General features: G+C 48.4%; 1 protein-coding gene across 1 annotated transcript; it reads left to right on the top strand.

Moving 5' to 3' along the window:
• The first annotated feature begins 3 nt into the window (after positions 1-3).
• LOC144890865 (uncharacterized) lies at positions 4-20,500 on the top strand. The gene is made up of 3 exons (XM_078772767.1): positions 4-57; positions 16,154-16,277; positions 20,067-20,500. The coding sequence occupies exons 1-3, from the start codon at positions 41-43 to the stop codon at positions 20,271-20,273; spliced, it is 348 nt and encodes a 115-aa protein (XP_078628893.1). The 5' UTR covers positions 4-40; the 3' UTR covers positions 20,274-20,500.
• Positions 20,501-23,496: the final 2,996 nt, after the last annotated feature.

Genomic DNA, 23,496 nt, shown 5'->3' with positions numbered 1-23,496 from the left:
CCGCCATGGCTATGTCGGAGGTGGTTTGTTGATTTCAAGGATGGAGGGGAAGAAGAGGTGAGGAGGGTTTGGGGATCTTGAGGAGAGTGAATTATGGGTAATGTGAGGTTCATGCTTGAGGGGGACTTGGATACGTAACGTACACGTAGCAATTTTCATCGGCCATATGTATTTATACTTTGTTCGTATATTTTTCCCTGTGACGTTTTTCTGTAAGTTCTTTTTTTTATATCGAAACCCTTGTAGCGGTTGCCGCTGAACATACACAATCGCCTTACACCTGCCGAGGACGCAACCACGGAGCGATCGCTATGCCGGGCTCGCCCAGACCGCCCGGAGACGCTCAGTCTCGCTGTTCCCGGGCATGTCCAGACTCGCCCAGGTCTCCCGGACACGCCCAGTCGCGCCTTTTACGGGCAAACGCTCCGGCATGAGATATTTGAGTGCTTGTATATAATGCTGCCCGATAAACGGGCTTTTCAGAGTACCCGAGTTGATTTGATGCAATAAAGAAACTCGGACGAATTCCAGCTTTTTGTCGCGTCCATTCTTTCGATTTGAGTTGGAGCGCAGCTCCTTCATTGGTGACCTACCGACATGGACACGGCAGTTGCCCTCAAACTGCCTACCTTCTGGGAGGCTCACGCGGCGGTTTGGTTCGCCCAGGCGGACTCCCAGTTCGCCCTGCGAGGCATCACCGCCGACGACACCCGCTTCCATCATGTGGTAGCGGCACTCGGCTCAGCCACCGCGGCCCGCGCCCTCAGCCTCCTCCAGCACCCGCCAGCCGCTGACAAGTACGGTGCGATCAAGAAGCTCCTCCTCGACGCTTTGGCCCTCTCATCGGCGGAACGCGCACGGCGCCTGCTCGACCTGCCCGAGCTCGGCGACACGCGCCCGTCCAAGCCAATGGATTACATGCTCTCGTTGCTCGGGGAGCACGCCCCGGATTTTCTTTTTCAAGAGCTGTTCCTCCGTCAGCTGCCTAGCCAGGTATGCCTCGCCCTGGCAAGCACGCAGATCACGGATCCCCACGCCCTCGCCAGGGAAGCCGACAATATCTCCTCGGCAAGCCAACGCATCGGGACAGCGACCTGGAGCCCGCCGCCGTCTGAAGCAACGCCCATGGCGCCCGAGCACCCGGCACGGTCGGCAGCCAAACTGCCGGCGCAATTGGCGGCCGCTATGCTGCACCTACCGCCTCAAACATGACGACCGGGGCCTCCACCTGACCAGGTGTGATGTTACTACCATGCTAGGTTTGGACAAAAGGCCCGGACATGCCGACCCCCGTGCACTTTCGGCAAGTCGGGAAACGGCCGGGCCGGCGTTCATTACCAGCCATGAGCGCCGCCACACGGGCAACTTACTTTTTATCAGGGACAAAGCGTCCGGATGGCGCTTCCTGTGTGACACCGGTGCCCAACTGAGCATCATACCCGCCTCCGATCAGGACAGGCAGTCCGCGGTTTGCGGCCCCTCCTTGGTGGCGGCCAACGGATCGGCCATCCGCACCTTCAGCCCGCGCAACGTCACCCTCTGCTTCGGCAGCCAGCGCTTTCATTGGACTTTTGTGACCGCAAGCGTGCCCATGGCTCTGCTGGGCGCCGACTTCCTCTGCGCACACGGGCTGCTGGTTGACGTCAAACGGCGTCACCTCGTCGGCGCCGAGACCTTCAACTCCCTGGCATGCACGTTGAGCAGCTCCGTGCCGACCGAGCTAGCATGCGCCCTCCCGGCGGCGAACGAGTTTGCTCGCCTGCTCGCGGAGTTCCCGGCCCTCACGCGGCCGACGTTTTCGGCCGTCGCGGTACGACATGGTATCGAGCACCACATACCAACTACGGGCCCACCGGTCTACGCCAGAGCCCGCCGCCTCGACCCAGCCAAGCTCGCCATGGCCAAAGCCGAGTTCGACGCTTTGGAACACCTCGGCATCGTGCGGCGCTCCGATAGCGCGTGGGCTTCGCCACTACACATCGTACCGAAGCCGGGGGCGGCTGGCGCCCATGTGGCGACTACCGCCGCCTTAACGACGTTACCACCCCGACAGGTATCCGATCCCGCACATTCAAGACTTCTCCGCCCGTTTGGCAGGACGGGTCATTTTTTCGAAGATCGATTTGATACGGGGATACCACCTGGTACCTGTCAGGCCGGCCGACGTCCCGAAAACGGCCGTCATCACGCCGTTCGGCTTATTCGAATTCCTTCGAATGCCATTTGGCCTCAAGAACGCGGCTCAGGCGTTCCAGCGCTTGATGGACGGCGTGCTGCGCGACCTGCCGTTCCTCATCGTCTACCTGGACGACATCCTCGTCGCCAGCGCGTCCCGGGCCGAGCACCTCCTCCACCTCCGAACACTGTTCGGGCGCCTCAGCGAGCACGGACTAATCGTCAACCCGGCCAAATGCCACTTCGGCACGACGGCCGTTGATTTTTTGGGCCACCACATCACCAGGAACGGGGCCGTGCCGCTGCCTACCAAGGTCGAGGCCATCACCGCGTTTCCGCGTCCCCGCTCCATCAAGGCCCTGCAGGAGTTCCTCGGAATGGTGAATTTCTATCACCGCTTCGTGCCCCGCGCTGCTCAGCTCATGCGGCCCCTCTACGAAGCCCTCCGGGGCAAGCCGGCCAAACACGACATCGTCTGGTCCGCAGCCATGGACGCGGCATTTACAAGCTCAAAGCGGGCCCTCGCCGACGCAACACTGCTCGCTCACCCGGTGCTCAACGCTCCCATCGCCCTCACCACGGATGCCTCCGACTATGCGGTGGGCGCCGTACATGAGCAATGGGTGAACGGGGTTTGGCAGCCACTCGCTTTTTTCAGCCGGCAACTCCGGCCGAACGAGCTCAAATATAGCACGTTTGACCGCGAGCTCCTCGGTCTACACCTGGCCGTTCGCCATTTCCGCCACCTCCTGGAGGGCCGACCCTTCACGGCTTTCATCGACCACAAGCCGTTGGTTTACGCAATGGCCAAAGTCACGGAGCCGTGGTCGGCCCGCCAGCAGCGCCACCTCTCCGCCGTGTCGGAGTTTACCACGGACATCCGGCACGTCGCCGGCAAAGACAACGCCGTGGCCGACTGTCTTTCACGGGCCAGCGCGAACGCGGTCCACCTCGGCGTGGACTTCGCGCTTATGGCGGCTGACCAGACCACCGACACCACGGTGCAAGCCCTACGGGCGGCGGACACGGGCCTCCGCCTGGCCGACGTCCCCTTCGCGGACACTGTCCTGCTCTGCGACGTCTCCCAAGGCCAGCCTCGCCCCATCGTGCCCGTTACCTGGCAACGCCGCATCTTCGCCTCCCTCCACGGCCTTTCCCACCCGGGCCGGAAAGCTTCCCAGAAGCTGGTGTCGGCGTGATTCGTCTGGCACGGCCTTCGACGGGATGTCCGCGATTGGACCAGCACCTGCACGGCCTGCCAACAGGCCAAGGTCCACCGACACACCCAGGCCCCGCTGGCACCTTTCACCGTGCCCGAACGGCGTTTCGACCACGTCAACGTGGACCTGGTGGGCCCCCTCCCCCCATCACGGGGATTCACACACCTGCTCACCATGGTGGACAGGACCACCATGTGGCCGGAGGCCGTTCCCCTCATCTCCACCACCACCGCCGACGTGGCGCAGGCTTTCATCGCCACCTGGGTCGCCCGTTTCGGCGCACCGGCGGACATCTCTTCGGACCGCGGGCCGCAGTTCACCTCCGAGCTGTGGGGCACGGTCGCCCGTAACCTGGGGGTCAGGCTCCACCGTACCACGGCCTCCCACCCCCAAGCCAACGGGTTGTGCGAGCGGTTCCACCGTTCCATGAAGGCCGCGCTCATGGCCGGCCTTCAGGACGGCGGCTGGACCGACCGGCTACCGTGGGTCCTTTTGGGCCTCCGCACGGCCCCCAAGGAGGACCTCCGGGCATCCACCGCCGAGCTGGTCTACGGCCAGCCGCTACGCGTCCCGGGCGAATTCGTGCCCGACGCTTCCAGTCCCTCGTCCGCAGATCGCCAGCGCTCGGACCTCCAGGAGACCGCCCGACGGTTTGCCCCCATGCCAACGTCCCACCACGGTGACCCCCAGTCCTACGTCCCCCCAGCGCTTCGCACAGCGGAGTACGTTTTTGTGCGTCATGACTCATGATGCACACCGAGGGCCACTCAGGCTGCCGTACGACGGACCCTTTCGGGTCCTAGCGACGGGACGACAAGTCCTTCGTCATCGACGTCGGCGGCAGGTCGGACCGGATTTCGGTGGACCGCCTCAAGCCGGCGCACGTGGACATCGACCAACCACCTCGGTTGGTCCTTCCTCCGCGGCGAGGCCGCCCCCCGTCCACGGTGCCTCCCGCTCGACCACCCACCCCCACGACCCTCCAGGGGTCGCTTCGGCCGGGTCATCAGGACCCCCCTTAAATTGACCCTGCCGGTGCAAGTCGATTCTGGGGGGGTGTGTGTAGCGGTTGCCGTTGAACATACACAATCGCCTTACACCTGCCGAGGACGGAACCACGGAGCGATCGCTGTGCCGGGCTTGCCCAGACCGCCCGGAGACGCTCAGTCTCGCCTTTCCCGGGCATGCCCGGACTCGCCTTTCCCGGGCTCGCCCGGCCCGTCCGGCGACACCCAGTCTCGCCGTTCCCGGGCATGTCCAGGCACGCCCGGCCCGCCCGGCGACACCCAGTCTCGCCGTTCCCGGGCATGTCCAGACTCGCCCAGGTCTCCCGGACACGCCCAGTCGCGCCTTTTAAGGGCAAACGCTCCGGCATGAGATATTCGAGTGCTTGTATATAATGCTGCCCGATAAACAGGCTTTTCAGTTTACCCGAGTTGATTTGATGCAATAAAGAAACTCGGACGAATTCCAGCTTTTTGTCGCGTCCATTCTTTCGATTCGAGTTGGAGCACAGCTCCTTCACCCTTTTGTTTAATTTTAATGTGGATTTTTATATTTAATGATAGATGATGTTTGCAACTTTGCAACTCTTTCAATCTTTGGAACAAAGGCCTTTCCATTCATGCCATTGTGGCCAAGCATCACACGAGGCCTCACACTAAAAATGAACTTCAAACCTGCGAGAGTTCATTTTTGTCTCTCATCTGTAGTTGAAAACCACTAGCCAGCCAAGGGACAAAAAAACTTTTGATGGCATGGCGTGTTAAAAGCAGTCATCCATGCTTAATCAACTCTACATGTGATGGGGATAAAGATGTGACCGGATGACATTCTCAGTTTTGACCGTAAAGGTCATTTTTTTTAGGTCGTAAAGGTCACGTGAGGTCAAAGAAGTAATATTTATCTGGTTTTTGCAATGTATTTGGGACGAAAACAATTGAGGCCCCAAACGAGGAGAGATTCGATAGGCCATTGTACTGGGCTTTTTTCAATCAATTTGCATAATCATAGATACAAAGCATCATGGGAAAATTCAACATGGCTGCCAATTGAGGTATTAAAAAAAGTCGCTCTAAAGTAGAGTATTGCAGTGTTTTTTTCTCTAACTTCTATACCATTCAATATTTTAATATGAAACTTCACAACTCTATAGCTCAACACCTGCTTCCATTTCAAATCTGATCTGCATAAGAATCTATGCAAAGGATCATGGGAAATTTAAAGGGCAACCATATAGCATCCTCAGAGATCGTGTTTGTGTTGTTAGTGGTCATTGTCGGCAATACAGAACAGCCATACAGAATATGGCATTCTAATGTTGATCCTTTGGTCAATCGTAATAATAGGTCATTCTGAGAGTCTTTTTGGGATCTTTAAGTGTCTGTATGGCAACTGACAGAACAAAAAGACGAAACATCGTTATCACATATGTTACGGATTCGGCCCTGCCGTGGTTGTGGTTTCCATCCACTTGTAACATTTCTGGTTATGTATTATTATTCTTATCGGGGTTGGAAGGAAACGGCGATTATTGTTGTTTAAGGGAAATGGTTATTGTGGTTAAAAGGTTAAAAGCGCTCATGGTAAAAATGAGACAGGAAATCGGATCGTGACCCGGAAGTCAAAGGGAGAGGAAGAAGAAGAGGTCGTGAGGCAAAGGTCGGGGAAGACGTGTGGCGAAGCTCCGTACCTAGCGTGGTCGAGCGTACATCACGAGTGAACTTTGAGTCCTTGAAAGGAATATCGTGCGATAGGTGTTTATCGCCGGAATATTGAGGAACCTGCATAGTCAGGTATCGGCATTGAGGTTCCGGAGAATCCTTGCCTAGAGGCTCCGGCTCGAGTGAGAGCCGTCCGCCATTCTGCCCCGCTAGCTGCGTCCACCGAAGAAGGTTTTGGTACGCGGCAACTTTTCTCATCCTCCGGCCGTCTGCCGGGGATGCGTGTTTGCGAAAGCGGCGTTTGAAGGTTACACGGCGGTTCGCTGATTGAACGGCGAACGTGTACGTCGGTGCGCGTCTTTGAGGATTTTCCATTCTACCACGAGTTTGCTGGGTGTTGGACCACGTGACTTCTGTGCCGCTTCGACCGCCTACGCCTTTACCTTTTAACCACGACCGCCTACGATTGATCTTGATCGGACATTGTTCCAACGATCGCTGGAGCGAATCAACTTCGCCTTGGAGAGTTATAGAGACATTGAGGAGTGCTTGGTTCCATTCCCTGGGAGTGCCGTGAGTTTGAGATAAGTACTAGATAAGATGGTACCATCTTAAGATTTTGATTGTCTGGATTTGCTATCGTGATTGGTGATGTTATTCCTGTGTGATTTTTAATATATTATTGGTTTGTTTATAACCATTGGTGTGGTTTCCTTATTGATTTCGACACGGAATAATATATATTTTTCTGCCGTGGCTCCTCCCGGGGTTCGGAGGTATACCGAGACCAGGCGGTCGGGGAGGAGCACCTAACAGAAATTGGGGGCTCATCCAATTGACTCGTTGGCTCGAAATTGGGTCTACGTCCGGGATATAAAATTCCCTAAATTTAGTCCGGGAAAGAATTCCCTAACATTCCCAGAATTCCCAAATTTGGAACTTTTTCCAACATTCCCAAATTTTTCCATAAACAATTGTAAAAAAAAAATCTTGTTTTTTAAAAAATTTCTTGTGTGAAGGTTAACAGGTGTTAACAATAGCCACCATGGAGTTTGATGCAGAGAAGTTTGCAGTGACCCCTAGTGAAGCACAGTTCAGAGCGTTATTAAAATCGGACCTCTTGGTATTGGCCAGACATTTTAGCTTGGAGGTTTGAGCGAATATGAGGAAAGCAGAGATGCAGAGATTGGTGATAGAATCTCTGGTGGGACAAGGAACATGGGAAGAGGGAGCCTTGGATTGGTTACCCGAGGAACAAGAAAATGTGGAGCTCCGGAAACTGGAGATGCAATTACTGAGCCAGGAAAAGGAAAAAGCAGAGGAAAGGAGAGCTGCAAAATAACTCGAAGAAAGAAAAGCAGAGGAAAGGAGAGTTGAACGAGAACTCCAGGAAAGGTTAGAAGAGAAAAAAGCACAAGAAAGAGCAGAGGAAAGGAAAGCAGAAAAGGAAAGAGCAGCACAGGAACGAGAACTCGAGGAAAGAAGAGCAGCACAGGAATGAGAACTCCAGGAAAGGTTAAAAGCAGAGGAAAGGAAAGCTGCAAGAGAACTCGAGGAAAGAAAAACAGAGGAAAGGAGAGTTGTACGAGAACTCCAGGAAAGGTTAGAAGAGAAAAAAGCAGAGGAGAGGAAAGCCGACCCGGAGTTAAAGGACCGTGAAGTGGCGCTTCAGCGGGAAATTAAACTCAAGGAGCTGGATTTAATGAAAGAACGGGGAGAGGTACCATCCATGCCGACTGGTTCGACACCTCGTCAGAACACCTGGGATGTTGGCAGACATGTGAGGCTGGTTCCACCCTTCAATGAAAAGGAGGTCGCCAAATTATTTTCACACTTTGAGAAAGTGGCTCAACTGCTAAAATGGCCGGAGGAGTCCTGGACCATATTAGTGCAAAGTGTTCTGGTGGGTAAAGCTCAAGATATTTATTCGGCTTTACCGATTGACCAATGTGCAGATTATGAGATAGTGAAGAAAAACATTCTCAAAGCCTATGAATTGGTCCCGGAAGCTTACCGGCAAAAATTCCAGAATGCCAGGAAGAGGGAGAGTGAGACCCATGTGGAGTTTGTCAGAATGAAAGAAACCATGTTTGATCGGTGGTGTGATTCAAAAGGGGTTGGGAAAGACTTCGAACTATTGCGACAATTGATCCTGGGGTTCCACAAACCTAACTTCTCGCCTAGACCTAGCCAGAGGAGCTATGGTACATCAGGGGCGGAGAACGAAAATTCATGGGGGTGGCCTTGAGATGAATCTGAGGACCACTTTGATACCATGACTTCTAGAAATCCGAAGACAGCAGTTCCAAGGCAGACTTACCCTCCGGGGGCTCGAGGCAGACCACGAGGTTCTCCTCCGGGCCTACTTGCACTTTTTGCCATAAACCTGGACACTTGTTGTCCCACTGTTATGCTCTGGGAAAGGAAAATCCGGAGTGGAGTTCGACTAGTACAACTCCGAATGCAATGGCCAATGTGAGAAATCGCCCTCAAAAGGGTTACCAACCATTTATTTCAGAGGGGTTTGTGTCACTGGATGGAGCCTCGACTAACTGGAGACCTGTTAGGGCATTGAGGGACACCGGAGCACATCAATCTTTAATGCTTGAAGGCATCTTGCCATTGTCAGAGGAGAAGGCAACTGGTGATAGTGTTCGTTTACAGGGGATTGGTGGCTGTGTTAGAGATCCACTTCATGCCATCCATTTGGAATCTGATGTGGTGTCAGGACCGGTCACCGTAGGTTTACAAGCCACTCTTCCTGTAGAGGGAGTATCTGTTGTTATCGGGAATGATTTGGCCGGTGGTCAAGTTTATGGTAACCCGATGGTTGCTAAAAACCCCAGTAGGGAAAATAACACCACACTAGTTTGGGATGGCGACAAATTTAGCAAGTTATTTGTAGGTGGACTGAACTTCAAAACAAAGGAAGATGTTCTGGAGTCTGCCTTCAGCAAATATGGACCACTCTTGGAAGTGCTGCTGATAAAAGACAAGGAGACACAAAAGTCAAGAGGGTTTGGCTTTGTCACGTTTGAAAACTCAAAGGACGCCAGAGTGGCAGAAAAGGATCTGAATAGCAAGGAGTTGGAGGTCGGACCATAACAGTAGGGAAGGCATTTCCTAGGTGTCGAGGGGGCTACAGAGGAGGACCATGGAGTAGTAGTGGTGGTGGCCGCAATCGATATTATTATGGAGGCTTCCAGAGTTATGGCAGCTCCCGAAGGAAGGATTATCAGAGCAGTGGCCGAGAAGGAGACCGCTATGCATGTGACTAAAGTGACAAGTGGTCCAACCGGGATTGTTAGGAAAGTAGAAAGAGTTGAAGCACTGAATGCTGTGGAGCAGCCGAGCCAAGATTCCTACACGGATCAACCGTGAATGCCGCATTCCTAAAGGCGTCCATGTAGTGAACTTTCCTACACGGATTAACCGTGAACTCCACGATCCTAAAGGCGTCCATGTAGTGAACTTTCCTACACGGACTAACCGTGAACTCCACGTTCCTAAAGGCGTCCATGTAGTGAATATGTCCAGGCCTCACCACCCAACCACCATGGAATCTGGCCCTCAGCTCAGCCTCCCGGAAAAAGTGCTATCGATTTGCTTGACTTTGGATTTTTGATCAACCCCTTAACCTTCATTCAAAAGAAACTAAAAGTAAAAATCAGAGGTTGATGAGATGGAGTTTGGCTTTGCAGGGGTAACTTGGAAATTGAACATGTAAAGGGCAGGGACAATGTCGTTGCTGATGCTTTGTCCAGAGTGAATTAGCGTTGGAAATCTCTGTGGGTTGTGTGAAATTTTGTTGCTTTATTTTTGGGGAAATATTGATTGTTGTTGCTCACGGGAATTGATGATTTGGTTGTGAGTTTACTTTTGTTTGTTTAAAGAGTTTGCCTGCAAAGAAAGTTTTCGCCGTGTTCAAACTTTCTTTCTTGAGGGGGGGAAGTGTTACGGATTCGGCCCTTCCGTGGTTGTGGTTTCCATCCACTTGTAACATTTCTGGTTATGTAGTATTATTCTTATCGGGGTTGGAAGGAAACGGCGATTATTGTTGTTTAAGGAAAATGGTTATTGTGGTTAAAAGGTTAAAAGCGCTCATGGTAAAAATGAGACAGGAAATCGGATCGTGACCCGGAAGACAAAGGGAGAGAAAGAAGAAGAGGTCGTGAGGCAAAGGTCGGGGAAGACGTGTGGCGAAGCTCCGTACCTAGCGTGGTCGAGCGTACATCGCGAGTGAACTTTGAGTCCTTGAAAGGAATATCGTGCGATAGGTGTTATCGCCGGAATATTGAGGAACCTGCATAGTCAGGTATCGGCATTGAGGTTCCGGAGAATCCTTGCCTAGAGGCTCCGGCTCGAGTGAGAGCCGTCAGGCATTCTGCCCCGCACGCTGCGTCCACCGAAAAGGGTTTTGGTACGTGGCAACTTTTCTCATCCTCCGGCCATCTGCCGGGGATGCGTGTGTGCGAAAGCGGCATTTGAAGGTTACACGGCGGTTCGCTGATTGAACGGCGAACGTGTACGTCGGCGCGCGTCTTTGGGGATTTTCCATTCTACCGCGAGTTTGCTGGGTGTTGGACCACGTGACTTCTGTGCCGCTTCGACCGCCTACGCCTCGATTGATCTTGATCGGACATTGTTCCAACGATCGCTGGAGCAAATCAACTTCGCCTTGGAGAGTTATAGAGACATTGAGGAGTGCTCGGTTCCATTCCCTGGGAGTGCCGTGAGTTTGAGATAAGTACTAGATAAGATGGTACCATCTTAAGATTTTGATTGTCTGGATTTGCTATCGTGATTGGTGATGTTATTCCTGTGTGATTTTTAATATATTATTGGTTTGTTTATAACCATTGGTGTGGTTTCCTTATTGATTTCGACACGGAATAATATATATTTTTCTGCCGTGGCTCCTCCCGGGGTTCGGAGGTATACCGAGACCAGGCGGTCGGGGAGAAGCACGCAACACATAGCTGGTCATATCAGATACAAGTTACATTGTCATATTTGCAAACCATCGGGCATATATTTCAATTCTTGTAATATTTCTCTGGTAGATCCACATGTTGATGGTTTCGCACAAATCTTAAAGCATCGTAGCATATCTGATTGCCAGAAATAGTGCTTTAACTACAGAATTAAAGAATGTAGCTCGCGGAACAAGAATCATCACTCTGTCCCGTCCTCCATCCCTGATATCTCTTCTGAGATCAACTATCGAACTAGAGAATTTACACGAGTCAATCTATTGTCCTGCAGGGTTGTTACAGTCCTCTGCATCACAACCACAAGCAGGAGTGCATCTCAAGTTTTTCATGAAGCAACTACACCTTGCAGAGCCACATTTCACCTTGCAACCACACGTGATCAATTCCAGACATGCATCTGGTACAGAAGGAAGTCTCTTCCATACAACTTGAAGGGCACCATCGTCAGCTGCTGTCCAAGCCTCTATGCTAACAGGGTCCTGGATCTCCATTAATTCCTTGTCGGCCTGTAGCCAGATTTTCGCCTGGTGATTAACTCTAGTGATATGAAGATATAGAGCATCCTTGGTCGGTGGAAGTTTCTCCAGGGCCTTCTTACCCTTTGTGAAGAGATTGTATCTAACTTTATCAATGTCCTCCTCGCCAGCTGAACCATACAGCTGGCAGACAAACTTCTCGGTTTCAGTATCTGCCCCACCACGACCGACGCCGCTCAGAAAACCAGGCTCTCTTTGAAGAAATAGTTTCCAGCAGGTCTTCTTTCCATATCCAATGAAGGAGGAGGTCGTATCGCAACCTGTCAACGCATGAAATCCAATGATGTTATCTTTCACATTTCGTGGCAAGTTATTGGCGATGAGATGTACTGGGTAGCACTGTCTGCTCTTGGCTGTACCTGAAACCATCCATACCTCTGCGGCCTGATCAGCAAGGAAATGTAGCAGCATCACAAAAACATCGGTATCTGAACAGATGACAATGACTCTCTTGTAGTCACAGTTTACAGCCTCGTGTGCATGCAGAATCAATCTCGTGTCAGCCTCTTCATGATTGGCATGGAGACGAATGACATCTCTCTTCGCTGACTTATTATCTGTCGGGTCCGTAAATCCGCCGTATAAACTCTCAGGAATCACCCGTTCAACATGAACCTGATCAATACCCTGCCATGTGGTTGAATGACCCGGGCTATCTTGTATGTCTTGTCTGACACGTAGAGCAGCATGCACCATTTCCTGGAATATACTGCTAGGATGAAGGGATAATGTAAATTCCTCATCGGTGGACTCCTCTTCCGATGAGGCCACATGTTGTTCTGCTGCCTTCGTGAGAGTTTTAGAGATGAGAAACTCTGACTTCTCTCCAGGGTACAAAAGAAGGTATGCTTTCGGGTCTAAAGGCCGAACATAATTTCCCTTATGCCTAACTTTCTGCTGAATATCTTAATAGAAAGTCTTCCTCCTTGATTGGTATTTCAGAGGAACATCTGAACCAGCTTCCTTACATATGCACTCATATCTGCGCCATACATCCATCATGTCATACACATGGCCACGAGACAATCCTGTAATCAACTCACAACACAGAGTGCCCATACTCTCATCGTGCTCGAGACCTGATCCAGAAGCAACGTGTTTCTGCTTGTTTTGCCTGTCAAACGCTACCCAACATCGGAGGTGATAACAACCCTCAGCTGCTATCAAATCATTGATACCTGCCAGTCTTACGCTCATAACATTTATTATTAGTCATTCTGGGCCATTTCAATGATACATTCGGATTTCTTCATTGTTTTTTTTTTTGTATTTTTTTTTTTTTGTATACAAGATCGAGGCTCGTGAAAGAGCTAACATTAATCACACAAAAAGTCAAACCGACACACAAAACACAAAAAATAAGGGAAGCGGCAGACAAGATGGGGAGAGAGGGGGAAGGACACAAATACAACATTTGAGAGCAGGGACAATGGGAGAAATGTGGGAGGGAGAGGGCTTTGGGGGAGGTGGGAGAGGTATAAAACATATGAACACTGCAAGGACTTCCAGGAAAGAAGTTGGAATTTTAAAAAAAAAAAATATATCTGGGGTGAATTAGCGGGGGTAGAAAAGATCAAGGTTTTGGATGGGGGAAGATAAGAGATGGTGGTGAACAGCTTTTTTAAAGACCGGGAGGGAGAAGTGGGATTGAAGGGAGTGGGGGAGTTTGTTCCAGAGGCGGGAGAAAAGGGGAATGAAAGAGTGAAGGTGAGCAGAGAGCCTAGATTTTGGCAGTTTAACCATAAGAGGGTTGCACGCAGATCTTCTGCGACCTGAAGGAATATTGGGGGGACAGAGCACAGAGAGAGCTGGGGGAGCAAGGCCGGAGAGGAGTTGGTAGAAGACAGAAAGACCACCAACCTGCCTGCGGTGAGTGAGTGAAAGGCCCTCGGAGTTAACTATATCGCAGGAGATTCCAATGATTCTGAAAGCTTTGGTTTCAACAGCGTGAAGCCGAGCTAGATGTGAGGCAGGAGCACCAGCCCAGAAGGGGGAACAGTATTCCATTGAGCTGCGGATGAAAGCCTTGTATGTGGTGAGGAGCTCAGGTGTGCCAAGGAAGGACTTCGCACGACGGAGGATGCCCAGTCTGCGACTGGCTTTGGAGGCCAGCTTGGAAATGTGGTTTTCCCAAGAAAGATCATGGCAGATAGTGAGACCCAAAAGCTTGAGAGGCAGAACTTCTTGGAGAGGATTGTTGAGAAAGTAGAAGGGAGGGTTTTCCAGTCTGTCATTTCGGAGAGACATTGTAAGAGTGTGCGATTTGTCAGGATTGAAAGACATGTTCCACTTGTTTGACCAGTCTGTGATTTTTTTTCCAGGTCCGCAGAGAGTGAGGAGGCTGCAAACTGCCGATCTGAGGGATGAGGAATGGAGCGGCAGATAGTGGAGTCATCAGCAAAGAGATAGAGAGGATTTTCCAGAGAGGTGGAGAGATCATTAATGAAGACCAGAAATAGCACAGGGCCCAGAATACTACCTTGGGGAACTCCAGCCAGAACAGGAAGGGGAGATGAGAGAAATCCATTCAGGGCCACATGTTGCCTTCGACCAGAGAGGAAGTCCACAAGCCATGAGTGGAGATTTCCATGGATACCATAGGAGGAGAGTTTGGTGAGCAGAGCTGGGTGCCAGACTGTATAGAAAGCACGTGATATGTCGAGGGAGACAGCTCTGATTTCCTGTTTGGCATTGAGGACCTCCATCCATTGTTGAGAGAGAGCAGAAGCAACATGTCCAGAGAAGAATGACCTGGTCTAAATCCAAATTGATGATCAGAGATCAAGCCATTGGAGAAGAGGAAGGATTTGATATGCAAAGCAATGATGGATTCCATGACTTTGCTGATAATTGGAAGCAGGCTGATTGGTCTGTGGTTGCAAGGATCTGTTTTTGCACCTTTTTGTGTAAAGCGGTAATGTTTGCTGATTTCCAAGATGCTGGCAGATGACCTTGAGCAAAAGAGAGGGTGAAAAGAACAGAGAGAGGGTGAGATAGAGCGGCAGAGCAGGATTTTAGGACCCGTGGGCTGATACCGTCTGGTCCAGTTGCAGAATCAGAGTCGAGGTTTGACAGAAACTTCTCCACCTTCTCAGGAGAGAAGGACACAAAGTCCAGGAGCAGTTGGGTTCGACTGGGAAAGGTGGGAACAGAGAGGGATGGGTTTGGGACACAAGATTTTGAGGTAAACACAGAGTTGAGGCATTCGGCTTTGTCACGTGCAGTGTCAACTGTGTAGCCATTTGAGGTAAGGGAGGGGATGGAGGGGGAACAAACACCAGAAACGGATTTGACCAGACGCCACCAGGATTTGGAGGAAGGAGACAGGTTTGAGAGTTCAATCTTGAGTGTGGAGAGATAGTGCTTCCTGGCACTCCTGAGGCTAGACAGTCCTGTACCTGGCCTGTAGACCCGTACGCAAAATGGTGTTGGGGGAATTTCTCACTTGAACTGAGTTAGTGGGCCCCTATAGATGAAAAATCACCGAGGTGCTTGTCCATCATGGTGTCACGAATGTCGCTATGGCTGAATCCAATATGGCCGCCGTCGGCCATGATGGGAATCTAACTTTTTTTTGTTTTTGAGAGTATATGTAAGTGTTATACCTCTATTTCAACTAATTTTGGGGTGTAGAATTCATTTCTGATGTTGTTTTGGCCATTCTGGATCATCTTCACCTACAAAGGTCATGGTCAAGGTCATTTATTACACAAATGAACTTTGTCCTATCTTGGCTGTTTATAGCAGTAGAAATGGGTATAATATATCTAATTCAACTTATTTTGTTGTATAGAATTCATTTCTAATTATTTTTTATGATACAAGGTCATATTGACATTTATTTTGCCAAATTATATATAATATAAATAACCACCTTTAGAGGCCATTTTCCCCGCAAAGCGGGGGTTGGCCTTTTTCGGGCACCGTGGTTGTTGTTGTTTTTTTGGTCCCCTTTTTTTGAAGCAATGTTTTATGGCCGGATGCCCTTCCTGCCGCCAACCCTTTTTGTCGCCTTTTACGACAAACAGGGAATACCAAATTAAAGAAAAATATTTTTAACTGTTTTGAATGGAGAAAATGCAGTTATATAAAAAGCGTCACTTTAGCAACAAGACTCAAACTCATATAATCCTCTAGTATTGAAATTCAAGATTGCCTCCTGTATACATGTGTTTTGTTTGTTTTGCCATTTCATAATGTTTTCAATGAGTTCAAATGAGTTCATTCTCATTTAAACGATAGTAATATTGACATTTTAGTTTAATGCATGGGGAAATACATATTCAGGTGTCGTATGTTGGGAGATTCCTGTGAATAAAAAAGTGTGTTAAATCTGTTTCTCGTGCTGCCCTGTTTGTTTCGAATTGTCACCACCAGAAAATCGTTCCACATTTCGGTAAATCTGTCTTTTTTTTGTTGCAGCTTTTCAACATGAATAGCGACTTAATGAAAACAATTATTACTTAATAAATGATAACATAAAACTCATAATGGTTTTTTCTGTGTGCTGTTATCTTTAACTACACAAACATTGAGTTTGTTCTTAATTCTCTTGTGTTTTTCAGGTGCCTGCATAATGCTGAGGAGTTCCTGAAGTCTTCATCTTATGATTGTGCACCACAGAAATTGATTACCATGGAACATTCTTGTATACCTGGCCCCAGGAGGATGGATTTAGTCACCTCAATGGTAGAGGATGATGTGTTTAATCCAAGTTTACGCATTATCTGCCAAGAAGATAATAAAACTCCTGTGACAAGTCAAAAACTAGGACGGTTGAGCATGAAACGAGCTGCTAAAATCCGAAATGACATGGTTATGAAGCGTATCAAAATTGTGGGAGATAATGATGAGGATAGTGACAATGGCATGTTTGTTTACCATAATACCAACACCTGCTACAAATGGTACACACATTGTGGCAAACTGCAAATGATTGAGGAGAAAAGGGCAACAGAGGAAGAACATATGGTGGGTGGGACAGACGATGAGGCTTCGACAAGTGAGGGATTCCGGAAATACCTCCGTAGTTATGTTGTGCACCTCCGAGTTGTAACAAGGATCCCAGAAAATTGCCCTGTGTTATATGTGGATTCATCTCACACAGGAAGTGTCGTGACAAATACAGAATCTGTGAGTATGAAAGTGCTAAAAATCTTATTGATGCTGCAAAGCATAACCAAGATGAAGTTTTCACACGAATCGCAGACCGATTAAAAGATGATGATGATAGCTCTGTTAAATCAGTCATCTCTGCAGACTTGTATTGCCACAACCTCTGTCGTCAAATTTACATGCGTAAATATGAACGTGACATCAAGTCAGAATCATTTGAGAAGTCCGCCACCACCAATATCAAGCTTGTGCTCTTCACTCGTGCTCTTCCATATATTGACAAACTTTTGGCAAAGGGAGAGTGTTGCACTATGGGTGATATTGTTGAGTTTGCATCTAGCCTGTTGGAAGAAGGCGAGGTACTTACCAGTACCTTCCAAAACCGTGATATGAAACAACTGATCATGTCTCACTATGGAGAGTCAGTTGCAATCTCTCCTAATAGTAGGGTGAATGAATCAGAAGTTTTCTTTTCATCTGACATCAGTGCTGCTGACCTAGCCATCAAGCTGAAGAATCAGGACATAATGAAAGAGGCAGGAACCATGTTGAGAGAAAACCTCATGGACATTGATTTTGGTCTGCAAGACAGCTTCTGTGACAGTACTGACCTGAAGGCATCATGGGAGAGAACAATGATGCCAGCATCTCTCCTCACATTCTTAGCAGCTCTGTTTAAACCTCCCAGGTACAAGCTGTTCCGAAGCAGTGCGAGAGACCTGGAGGAGCTTCTCCAGCCTCTTGAGGATGAAGAATATGATCAGACAGCAGATGAACAGCTGCCACAGCAGCAACAGCCCACTCAGGGAGAAGATTCTTTACATGAACATCAACATCCACATAGTCAGCAGCCTCCACTGGAACAACAAGAGAACTGGGTGAGAGATCACAAGAGTATACAGCTGCATTGTCTTTTCCAAATGCTTGTATACAATATTCACAATGGGGTGAGGCGAACACCACTGCATATGATGCTTGGCCATGCCCTCTATGCAAGAGATCGCAGCAGGAGCCTTCTCACCGCCTTCAACAGGATTGGTTCATGTACAAGCTACCAGACCATCAGATCAGCCCGCAGCCTTCTTGCTCGCTATGCTGTGAAATGCTCAGAAGATGGAGAGACACCCATGCCAAGTACTTTCACCAGGGAGGATTACACTATGGCAGGCATGGACAATTCGGACTATGCCGACAAATCATCACTCTCTGGTACAGAGGGTTCACACTATGCAGCCTTAGTACTGTTTCAAGATGCCCCTGTGAACAGGCCTCTCCATAAACCTCCAGTGTCAAGTACAGGATTGAGCCGTGCTGATCCTATAATGCAGAGCAAGTTGCCATGTCAAGAGGTACCTCCCCATGCCAAGCCAGTGGTTCGACCCACCCTGCCACCAGACATGCAAGACTAGATCCAGTGGGACATGGATGGGAGGAGCACTTTGGCACACTTCTGCCATCAAAATGCCTAAAGCCCTTGCCGTCAAATCTGCTCACAATGTGCAAGTGTTCAGGCAAGTGCAACACTCGACGCTGTGAGTGCCGTCCTGCTGGACTTCAGTGCATAATATTCTGCCATGGAAAGATGGATAATGCATCCTGTACAAACATTCCACGGAATAACTAACTTTCATCCACATGTAATATGGTGTACTTTGAAGGAATTGGTTACTCGATTTTGTTTTACTAGGGCATGCCCGTACTATATATATATCTAAAATTATATCCCCCCCCCCCTCTATTTACATGAAATGGTTTGGTCCATTCGCAAAGCCAAAGCGAACGGCTTGCGAGTACGGTGACAATCCCCCCCCTCTATTTACATGAAATGGTTTGGTCCAAAGCGAATGGCTTGCGAGTACGGTGACAATCCCCCCCCCCCCCCCCCTCTATTTACATGAAATGGTTTGGTCCAAAGCGAACGGCTTGCGGAGTTTGGTAAAGAAATCGCCATAGCGTGCACAAACGCGCAGGAAAGCGAAAGAATCGCAAATTAGTTTTAATTAGTTTTAAAACATAGTTTAACGCCAACATAGCGGCAACATAGTTTGCCACCGTGAAATAAATGAATACGCTCTCAAATGTGCCGTCCGAGGCAGAGTCTGTTCGCCACGTTCGGCACACGTGATAGCTCGCTGCTCTCTGATTGGTTGAATCGTTTTTTGGACATAGCTCGCTAACTACTTGTCCGATTAATATGAAACCTTGAAAAGGCACATCCTCGGGTCCCCAGCAATATACCTGGCAAGTTTCAAGTATATCGGACCCGTGGTTGTCGAGAAACAGCGGTCACAGACAGACACACAGAGATTACTGGCATTATAGATAGATGATTTCATTTGTATTTCACTTGTACTCCTACATAGTATAGTCATATTTGCCACAGTCAAAAGCCAACAAAATAGGTGGTATAGTAATAGCCGATAGAATGTAGTATTAGAAAAGAATTAGTTAAATTTAGAATAGAATATAATTAGTTAAAATTGGTATGTATATAATAGTAGTTACTTAAAATTAGTATAGAATATAATGTTACTATGCATATATGTAATGGAGAAAACAATATTGAGTTTTTGAACAATGTCATTGGTGTGAATATTTCAATGTCAAGATGACTTTCTATTAAAATAACAATGTCATAAATGAATTCTATGTGTCAGAATTAGTTGAATTTGGGGTATTATACCTGTTTCTACTGCTATACTTAGCCAAGATAGGACAAAGTTCATTTGTGTAACAAAATGACCTTGACCATGACCTTTGTAGGTGAAGATGATCCAGAATGGCCAAAACAACATCAGAAATGAATTCTACACCCCAAAATTAGTTGAAATAGAGGTATTACACTTACATATACTCTCAAAAACAAACAAAAAAGTTAGATTTCCATCATGGCCGACGGCGGCCATATTGGATTCAGCCATATAGCCCAGCAGCTAAGTCGAAAAATATTTCACTTTGTGGAGAAATTATGAAACTTTGCAGACAGGCGGAGGACCCCAGTAGGAACATTTTTCGATTAGGACCCAACTCTGAAGCGCCCCCTGGTGGCCGCCATCTTGAATTTCAGAATTGCCGCCAGATTTGATATATATTTGCTTATAACTTCGAAACTAAAGCAGATAGAAATACGATTGCAGTGGCTAACCCCCCCCCCCCCCCCCCCCCCCCATGACAATTTGGGTGAACAGGTGATCAGTTAGCACCCCATATGATTTTACTTAGCACCCCATATTATTTCAGTGCTGCCATCTGTTTGCATTAGTTTAGGTTAAGACAGAAGATTTCCTTTTTTATGCAAGAAAGTTCTTTGCAGACATCAAAGTTCGTTATCATTATTGTATTAACGCATGTTTTCTTTTACAGGTGGAAAACCATAAACCATGTCCAGGTCATTCAAGATCGTTCCTTCAACATCAACAGACAGCTCATCAAAGGCAGGAGGAACACCTGACTTCAACTGGAGCATCTGTGTCCTTTGCCAAAGGAAAACCCAGGACCCCCTTGTTGTACCTGACAGGGGAAAGCGGCTTACGAAAGGAATGGGATACCGGACACTCGCCCAAGAACTAAATAACGCTGAGGATGCTGGCTACAACCCATTGAAAATTGATTTCACTAATCTAGATGATGGGACTGGCATTGAGCAAACACTACGTGCACATCAGGCTTGCTGGCATAAACTTTGTAAAAATGAATATTGTGAACTGAAGTTAGATAGATGAAGAAAGCGTAAGGTAGCCTGTGACGATGAACCTGAAGCATCTCCCACAAAAACTAGGAGAATGAGTGCAGATAAGCGTACCGCAGGCAAAAAGGACATGTGTCTGTTCTGTGACAGTAGTGAAGGTGAACTCCATGCTGCGTCAACCTTTGGATTGACAATACTGTAAGACAATATGCGATTCGACTTAGGGACTCGTGTTTGCTCAGAAAACTTGCTGGTGGGGATCTGGTGGCTCTAGAGGCCAAGTATCACAAAGCCTGTATGACAAAACTGTTTCATGATGCGAGGGCTGCACAAAATTCCTGTGAGGAATCGCCCACTTAAGATGGCGGCCACCAGGGGGCGTTTCAGAGTTGGGTCCTAATCGAAAAATGTTCCTACTGGGGTCCCCAACCTGTGTGCAAAGTTTCATAATTTCTCCACAAAGTGAAATATACTGCCATATTTTTCGACTTAGCCGCTGGGCTAATAGCGCCATTCGTGACACCATGACGGACAAGCACCTCGGTGATTTTTCATCTCTAGGGGCCCACTAACTCAGTTCAAGTGAGAAATTCCCCCAACACCATTTTGCGTACAGGTCTACAGGCCTAGTCCTGCATCAAACCTGCTGACCCTGAACTGAAGGTGGCCACTCTCTCAATGCCTGATCATGATTGAACCTTTGCTTGGTCTTCTCCAAATTAAAACATGTCTTTCAATCCTGACAAATCTCACTCTCTTACAATGTCTCTCCGAAAGGACCGACTGGACAACCCTCCCATCCACTTTCTCAACAATCCTCTCCAAGAAGTTCTGTCGCTCAAGCTTTTGGGTTTCACTATCTGCCATGATCTTTCTTGGGAAAACCACATTTCCAAGCTGGCCTCCAAAGGCAGTCGCCGACTGGGCATCCTCCATCGTGCGAAGTCCTTCCTCGGCACACCTGAGCTCCTCACCACATTCAAGGCTTTCATCCGCAGCGCAATGGAATACTGCTCTCCCCTCTGGGCCGGTGCTCCTGCCTCACACCGAGCTCGGCTTCACGCTGTTGACACCAAAGCTTTCAGAATCATTGGAATCTCCCATGATGAAGCTAACTCCGAGGGCCTTTCACTCACTCACCGCAGGCAGGTTGGTGGTCTTTCCGTCTTCTACCGACTCCTCTCCGGCCTTGCACCCCCAGCTCTCTCTGTGCTCTGTCCCCCAAATATTCCTGCAGGTCGCACAAGATCTGCCTGCAACCCTCTTATGGTTAAACTGCCAAAATCTAGGCTCTCTGCTCACCTTCACTCCTTCATTCCCCTTTTCTTCCACCTCTGGAACAAACTCCCTCACTCTATTCAATCCCACTCCACCCTCCAGGTCTTTAAAACAGCTGTTCACCACCATCTCTTATCTTCCCCCATCCAAAACCTTGATCTTTTCTACCCCTGCTAATTTCACCCCAAATCCACTTTCTTTAAAATACCGACTTCTTTCCTGGAAGTCTTTGCAGTGTCCATGTGTTTTTTAACCTCTTCCCCCCCACCCCTCGCCTTCCCATGCTCGCTCCCCCCAAGCCCTCTCCCTCCCACAGATCTCCCGAAGTCCCTGTTCTCTACTGTTGTACTTGTGTGCTTCCCTCTGCCTCCCCATGTTGTCTCCCGCTCCCTTTATCTTATGTTTTGTGTGTCCGTTTGTTCTTTTTGTGATTAATGTTCGCTCTTACACGAGCGTCGATCTTGTACACACAAAATAATAATAAAATGGCGTTTAACATCATGAAAGGTATAAGATTTTGGTGCAAATGAGCTGCGCTTTGCAGGTAGCTTGTCACCTGGTCTTCTACCCATCAACAACTGTGCAGGGGACAAGTGTAGTCCTTCTTGGGGAGTGGTGCGGTAGTCAAACAAAGCCAGATGTTTGTCCTCCACTTTCTTCCATCATTTTAAATGTCCGCACTGCTCTTTCAGCTTCACCCTTAGCACAAGCAAATCGAGGCCTGGAAGTGGTTTGGTCAATACCGCAATCAAAACAGAACAATTTGAACTCTCTGCACACTAACAAGGATGCATTGTCGCTCCTAAGACCCTCAGGTACATGTCTACTAAAGATGGACTTTCGTGCATCAATCGTTGTGCAGCTTCTCATATCCTGGAGCTTACATACCTCACAAATTTTAAATAATAATTAACTAAAATGTACTGTTTTGACTCGAACTGGAGTAAGTCAACGGCTACCTGGTTGAAGGATAAATCTGGAATCTTTGTCGGTATGAGCGGTCTTCAGGGGGAAGCTTATTTTGGTAATCTGCACATCTAGTGCAGTTTTGTTCTGGAATCTTCGATCTGCTGGTGCATTTCTGGCCAATAGAGCACTTCCCTGACACGCTGTTTGCACTTTACAATACCAAGGTGACACCTGTGTGTGATGGAGAGCATGTGCTGACGGAGACAAGGTAGCACTACTATCTTGCATACCTTTGTAGATAATTCCGTCGGAGACACATAACTAATAGATAATTATATCGGAACCTCAGAGTTTCTTAATCCCCAAGGAGTACGAAACCACCGTTTAGGTTTTTTCCTTCTTTGGCGGAGGTATTATGTTTTTGGGTTGTCCGTCCGTCCGTCCGTCCGTCCGGGCTAAACCTCGTTTCTCTCAGCAACCACATGTCCGATTGAGATGAAACTTTCATGGTAGGAGTGACACCCATGCAGAATGTTTTTAAGATAATTGTGATGTCATAGGTCACATGGTATGGCAGCCATCTTGGATTAAAATCAAATAATAAAAAAAATATTTCTCGAAAACCGCTGAATGGAAATATTTGAAACTTGGCGCATTGTCAATACTCCCAATGGGGAACAAAAGCATGATAATGATGACATAGGTGAAGTGGTATACCAGCCAAAAATGTTTTAATCGAATTCCTTATCCTAAAAATCTTAAATTGCATGCACATGATGTATGACCCATTTGTATTGAAATATTAAATATATGACATCATAGGTCACATGGTTTGGCAGCCACATATGATTTAACCTAAAACCTTTAAAAAAAACATCTCCCAAATCACCAAATTGATTGACTCGGAACTTCACATGT

Source organism: Myxine glutinosa, chromosome 2 (assembly GCF_964187855.1).
Source record: "Myxine glutinosa chromosome 2, kmMyxGlut1.1, whole genome shotgun sequence".
In the NCBI taxonomy this organism is placed as follows: Eukaryota; Metazoa; Chordata; class Myxini; order Myxiniformes; family Myxinidae; genus Myxine; species Myxine glutinosa.
This window is presented reverse-complemented; position numbering and strand designations above follow the sequence as displayed.